The sequence below is a fragment of the Aquila chrysaetos genome, chromosome 13, assembly GCF_900496995.4.
Source record: "Aquila chrysaetos chrysaetos chromosome 13, bAquChr1.4, whole genome shotgun sequence".
In the NCBI taxonomy this organism is placed as follows: domain Eukaryota; kingdom Metazoa; phylum Chordata; class Aves; order Accipitriformes; family Accipitridae; genus Aquila; species Aquila chrysaetos.
In genome coordinates this window covers 36,451,882-36,458,284 of record NC_044016.1, presented here as the reverse complement: position 1 = coordinate 36,458,284, position 6,403 = coordinate 36,451,882, and the positions used below count along the sequence as shown (strand labels likewise).

Below are 6,403 nucleotides of genomic sequence, written 5' to 3'. Positions count from 1 at the left end.
AGGGGTGTGTACAGGTGTGTGCAGGTGTGTATAGGGGTGTGTGTGGCATGTAGGGGTGTGTACAGGTGTGTGTACAGGTGTGTGCAGTGTGTACAGGTGTGTGGGGGGCATGTAGGGGTGTGTACAGGTGTGTGTACAGGTGTGTGCAGGGTGTACAGGTAGGGGGGCATGTATGGGTGTGTACAGGTGTGTGTACAGGTGTATGCAGGGTGTACAGGTGAGGGGGCATTTACGGGTGTGTACAGGTGTATGTACAGGTGCATGCAGGTGTGTACAGGTGTGTGTACAGGTGTGTGTGGCATGTACGGGTGTGTACAGGTGTGTGTACAGGTGTGTGCAGGTGTGTACAGGTGTGTGTGGCATGTATGGGTGTGTACAGGTGTATGTACAGGCACGTGCAGGTTGTACAGGTGTGTGGGGCACATATGGGTGTGTACAGGTGTGTGTACAGGTGCATGCAGGGGTGTACAGGTATGTGTGCAAGGGTGTACAGGGGTATGTACAGGTGTGTTCAGGTGCGTATAGGGGTGTACATATAGGTACAGGGGTATGTGAATGAGCGTGTGTGCACAGCCGCATGCATACAGGGGTGTGTGTACAGGTGCCTGTGTGTACGTGCAGTGTGTGTATCGGGGTGCATGCGTGGGTACAGAGGTGTGTGAATGGGCGCGCGTGTGTGTATATACAGCTCCGTGTGTGTACAGGGATGTGTGTATGTGTACAGGGCTGTGTGTGTGGACAGGCGTGTGTGGTTTTGTGCACATATAGGCCTGTGCATGCCTGCACAGGGCAGTGTGGGTGGGTGTTGCGGAGGGTACACAGGTGCCTGTGCCTACAGGCGGGTGCGTGTCCAGGGGTACAGGTTGGGGGGTCGGGGGGGGAGGGCATGCAGGGTGAGCAGCGGCGTGTAAGGCTGAGCAGCAACAATCTCACAGGAGAAACACCATTTCCAAAACCCGAGAATCAATTTAATGAGAGCTGTATGAGTCATTTAATGAAAGGGACAACTACTTCCAGCTGTCACTCCAGCAAAATGCTTTTCACCCCTTCCTCGCACTCCCACGGGCCCATTTCCTTCATTAATTTAGAATAATGACACCGCGAGGTCTCGAAGCGAAGCATGCAGCCCTCCCACGGGGCTGGGCGCTGTGCCCTCTGGAAGCTTTTCTCCCCCATCCCAACCCAACCCATCCCCTCCCCTGCTCCCCGCGAGCATCCGCCCTGCACCCAGCAATGCTGGCGATGCTCTGGTCCCCCCTCCTTGCCTCCTCCACAGCCTGACAGCCTCATCGTGAGGCTACACCAGCCTTTTGGACCACAGCATCTCGGGGCGACCCACCGAGCAGGACCTGCCGGGGAGCAGCCAGCCCTGGGGATGGGGACGGGGACAGCCCTTGAGCCATGCATGCTGCCCTGGGGGGGCTGCCTGCAGCAGGGAGGGGAAAAGGCAGCCCTGCGTGGGCACAGCCCGTGCCCCCCAGGGAGGTGCGGGTTCACCTACGGGACCCTCGCGGGAGGAGGGATGGGTTTTGCCAGGGCTAGCGGGGTCGCGGGCGCTCAGCCGGGCTCAGCTGGGGCGACTTTGCAGGGAAAAGGTGCAGCAAATGCATTTTTGCTCTTGACAGCTGCCGTCCTGGAGGCGAAGGGAGCTCAGGGCATGCCGGCAGGGAGCTGAGCGCCCCGACGCAGGGCAGGCGTAGGGAAGGATGCTGCAGCGAGTGCTGCAAACCCCTGGGCAGGCAGGAGAACCGCGTTTGCCTCCGGTCCCGCGGGCAGGACCGGCATTCCCCAACCCCTCGGCAGCGAGGAGCGCTCTGCCGTGCGTGGGATGAAGCGTACGGCCGTGGAGGGTCCGGGGAGCGGGACCCCGGCCTCAGAGCACGCCGCCGGCAGCCCCGCAGTTCTTGGCGGGGATAGTCTTCCTCTTGCAGGTGAACATCTTCCGGAGCTCCCCGCGGAAGCGGTCGTGGAGCCAGGCGTAGAGGAAGGGGTTGCAGCAGGAGGAGCTCATGGCGAACCAGTGGCAGAGCAGCTGGATGAGGAGGAAGTAGTGCTTGTTGATGAGATTGATGTCGATGTCACGGATGATGTTGAAGACGTGGATGGGGAGCCAGCAGACCCCAAAGGCTGCCACCACCAGCACGATGAGGCGGAAGATCTTCCTCTTCCTCAGGCGGTCGAACTCGGCTTGGCTCTGCGTGGGGTGGCCAGGCACCACTCGGTTCCTCAGCTTCACCGAGATGCAGATGTAGGAGAGGGAGACGGCGGAGAGGGGCAGGATGTAGGTGACGATCAGGGTGCCGTAGGCGTAAGCCAGGCGCTGCGTCTCCTTCTCCATCCAGAACTCCTCGCAGATGGCGAAACCCTCCTGCCGAAACTCCACGTGGTACGTGTGGGCGATGGCGGGGGCCACCAGCCCGCAGGAGAGCAGCCAGATGCCCCCCACCACAGAGATGCAGCTGGTGACCGAGATGCGCTTCTTCAGGGGGTGCACGGTGGCGTAGTACCTGCAGGGAGAGAAATGGGGGATCCCGAGCCCCGCAGCATCCCCCCGGCAGCCCAAGGCGAGGGGTGGCTGGCGGTAGGGCTGGGGCCATGGGAGGCAGAGCCCTGCCAAGCTCCGGGAGCAGGGACACGGCCCCGAGCGGCTGCTGGGAAAGGACTGGCTGGGGACATGGGGGACACGGCATCCCCTCGCTCTGCCACGGGGCCCATGGAAGCAGCAGGCCAATTCTGCTCATTTGGGAAGTGGGGTGCCTGGCAGGGCCGGGCACGGAGCATCCCTCCCGCAGCCTGTCTCAGCCTTGGGGACCGCAGGCAGCACTGAGTGAATGACAATAAAAGCCGGCAATTCCTCTTTTACTTCCTCCTCCCCTGAGCATCTTCCACTCCTCTCCACGCTGCCTTACCTTGTGACCAAGGACTGGCCCTAAATGAGCTCCCAGTGAGGTATCTCCAGCGACTGTAATTTGATTTTTTGCAGCTTTTTTACATACTAAATGCTCTGCCCCCCACCACAGCCCGCACCACCTGCTGCTTGGTATTGCAGTGTTTGCTATTACAATGTTTAATATTGCAATGTTTGGGCACCGACAGCTCTTGGCGTGCTTTGCTCGCAGGCTTGTGCTGAAGTCCTCGACCAGCAGAACCCCGGTGCGGCCGCATGCTCCCCCCTCATTGGAGCTGGAGGATTTGGGCTAAAATCATCCCTTTGCGATAAATCCCAAAGACATTTTATGAAAGTGCTGAGGACAGTATAACTTGGTGGCTGCCTCTTTAGCAGGAGAAACAAGCAAATGGTTTTTACCCCTCCAAATAAGGGCTTTGGTGAAGAGCAATATAAGAATGCCAGCACTCCTAGGGACATTTCAAGCCCCTGGTGAAGGCAGCAAGGCTCTGCCAGCAGTCCAAGCCTTCTCAGCTATTCTGCTCAAATATTCCCTTTTTTTTTTTTTTTTGCCCTTCCCATCATGGTCCTGCCCCGGTCTCCCCCAGAGCCAGAGGCAAACGAGCACGAGAGGCATGAGAGGCACCCTTCGGCGCTGCCATAGGTGCTGCCAGCATCGCACCCATCCCTGCAGGGTTTGGAGCATCTTTCATGAGAGGAGGTCTCTATGGAAACAGGGTTTTTAAAAACCAGCCCCCATCAGACCCTGCCCGGGCGCACTCAGGGAGGCACAAGTGCTCTCCACCCAGGGGCCAGAACACAGGGTGATTTGGGTGCAAATTTATCCAGCAAAGTAGGAAGAACTGGGTGCAAACTCCAACAAGCCCTTGTGCAAGAGCAGTGCCTGCCGGGAGCACAGACCTGGCCACGGGCAGACTAGATTTCGGTAGAGATGACTTCATACAGGCAGGCATGAAACTGCACAACATCATTTCCCGATGCAAACCAACAGCCGGCCGAACACCCCCACTGCGCTTCCTCCACCCGAGGCCGAGTCCTGATGCTAAAGAAAAGGCTGCAGAGAGACTGCAAAGATCCCCTGGATTTTTCCTTTTCCAGTTGTGAGTCTTTGGGACTTAACACCCCGAGCTGAGCAAGCAGCAGCTTGAAGGGACCGGGGGGGGGGGAACACACACGGATCCCCAAACCATCCACCCCGCTGGCACTTACCTGTCAACCGCAATGGCCGTGAGCGTGAAGACAGAGACGTAGACAGTCATGGGCTGCATCAGGAAGACGAAGTAGCACAAAAACTTCCCGAAAACCCAGCCCTGGGGGTTGAAGGCGTAGGCCAGGGTGAAGGGCACACACGTGGCACACATCAGCATGTCGGAGAAAGCCAGGTTCCCGATGAAGAAGTTGGTGACGTTGTGCATCTTCTTCGTCTTGCAGATGACGTAGAGGAGCAGGTAGTTGCCGAAGATGCCGACGAGGACGACCAGGGCGTAGCAGGGGATGATGAGGGGTTTGAAGGACTGGATGAGCTGCACCCCGGTGAACTGCATGCTGGTGTTGGAGCGGTTCCGCAGGGCGAGCTCGTAGACGGTGGCGTTGGCCCCGTCCCCCTCCATGGCTGTGGCTAAGCCCCGCTGCCCGCAGGCAGGTGAGAAAACCCCTGTCTCAACCAGCTTTGGCACCCCAAAATCCGGCGGTCATGGGTTTCAGATGTCCACGGGGTGCATCCTTCTCGTCACGGTTTTGCTGTGGCTGTCCCCCCTGCCCAGCTGCACAGGACCCTGCTCCACAGCTGGGGAGGCTCCTCGGGACGGCAGCTTCGTCCTGTGGGCTCCTGGGGAGGGAAATGGAAAATCAGGCTCAGAAAAGGGGTGATGCTGGCGAGCAGCCCTGCGTCGGGAGGGAGAGACAGCCCTGGGCTCAACAGCAGTTATGGCTCGGGGGGGGAAGAGGAGAAGGAGAAAAGCAGCGGGGCTGACCACGAGCTTGGGGAAAGCACTTACCGAAACCTGCTCTCATCAACACCCCTTTAAATGAAGCATTTGCAGCAATCTTGCCTCTACCCCAGCCCAGCCGGCGCGGAGGGGCAGCTGCTGGCAGAAGGAAAAGGGAAGCGGCAGCTAAGCCAGAAAATAGCTCCTAATGTTTCTGGAAATAACAAAGGACATTAATGGGTAAACGAATAAAGATGCTCTGCTACTTTTGCACTGCCTCAGCCTGCACCCCGCTCATCTATCCCTCTAAGGAGATTAACCAGGTTCTCCTCAAACGCTAAGTCTGGCAGCAGTCGCTGCAATTCAGAGCGCTCAGACGAGATGTTTTCGTAGACCCCCAGCACAGCCCTGCCGAAAGCAACACCAGGTTTTCATGTCATCAGCCATGAAGGGAATGGGATGGGGGGCAAGGAGGAAATTTAGGGGCAAAAATTAGATCAGTCCTGGAAGACAGGTCCCTGCCTGCCTGGGCTGCTTCCCACTAGCAGCCAGGTCCTGCCAGGAGCCCCTCGTTGGCAGCCAGCCTCGGGGGAGTGCAGGCAGCACCTTTCCCATTCCTGGCACACAGTGCTCAGTGCCAGACCCCCAGGACCCCCTGCCCAGTGCAGTCCTCCGTCCTGGGCTGCTCCCACATCCCCTGCCTCCCTCCTGCCCACCGAATCATCTCACCACCCTCCGCAATCCAATTTCCTGGGCTATTTCCATATATTATCTCCCACTCTTTCCCAGCACAGGGCTTGCCACCCTGTTTATTTCTCTCTGTACCAGACGTTATTTCACCCTTAAGCCCTCACACACCAGAGCTAGTAAGACCAAAGCCCACCCGGCAGGTTTTGGAAGTCCCCAGGGGAACCAATGGAGAGCTGCACCCAGCCACCGTTTTGTAACGTATCTCAGCAGCCCCCCAAAAGCTCCATAGTCCAAATTTGCATTAACTGGGTTTTTAGATCAACTGCCATGCACCCTGCCTGCTTCACCCCACAAGTTTGCAAGGCACCCTGCTTCAAAGGATGCATTTGGAGACAGAAGAGATGTTTCAGAATAAAGTCCCTCTTATCAAACGTTTGCTGTTGAATCCGAAGCCGTGCAACCACCTCCCCCCACAGCCAGCCCCGCTCTTTGTTCTGCTCAGGGAAGGATTTTGCCAGCTGAGCATCAGCAGGTAAAAATCCCCCCGTAAATACATTACCGTGTGCAGAAGCCTCCTCCTGACACACATCCTCAGCCCCGCACGCCTCCCTAAGCCAAGGGCCGCTTTTCCACGTGAAGCACCCGCAGCAAAGAATTAAGTTATGCCACCCAGCAGCGATTAGCGGCAGCCGCCTTCCCACGGGCTGGGCAGGCTCCTGCTCAGGGGTTGCCCTGGGGATGCAGAGGGGAGCGGACCCCCCCCCCCCATCCCAGTGCCCCTCTCACCTGCTGCCAGGGGGTGGTGAGACCGTGGTGGTTTCGGTCCCCGCTCTGGGAGCGGGGCTGGATCCAGCCCTCCTGGTGAGGAGGGGGACTG

At 58.5% G+C, this 6,403-nt stretch overlaps 1 protein-coding gene across 1 annotated transcript; it reads right to left on the bottom strand.

Annotated features, from left to right (window-relative positions):
- Positions 1-1,234: 1,234 nt before the first annotated feature.
- On the bottom strand, positions 1,235-6,157 carry LOC115350094 (prolactin-releasing peptide receptor-like). Its single transcript, XM_030035305.1, has 4 exons — positions 6,086-6,157; positions 4,906-5,050; positions 4,118-4,736; positions 1,235-2,507 (listed from the first exon to the last, which is right to left on the bottom strand). The coding sequence occupies exons 3-4, from the start codon at positions 4,516-4,518 to the stop codon at positions 1,874-1,876; spliced, it is 1,035 nt and encodes a 344-aa protein (XP_029891165.1). The 5' UTR covers positions 4,519-4,736; positions 4,906-5,050; positions 6,086-6,157; the 3' UTR covers positions 1,235-1,873.
- Positions 6,158-6,403: the final 246 nt, after the last annotated feature.

Coding starts and splice junctions, on each gene's coding strand:
- LOC115350094 (XM_030035305.1), bottom strand. CDS start 4,518: ATGGAGGGGGACGGGGCCAACGCCACCGTCTACGAGCTCGCCCTGCGG. Junction 2,508..4,117: donor ACGGCCATTGCGGTTGACAG/GTAAGTGCCAGC, acceptor CTCTCCCTGCAG/GTACTACGCCACCGTGCACC.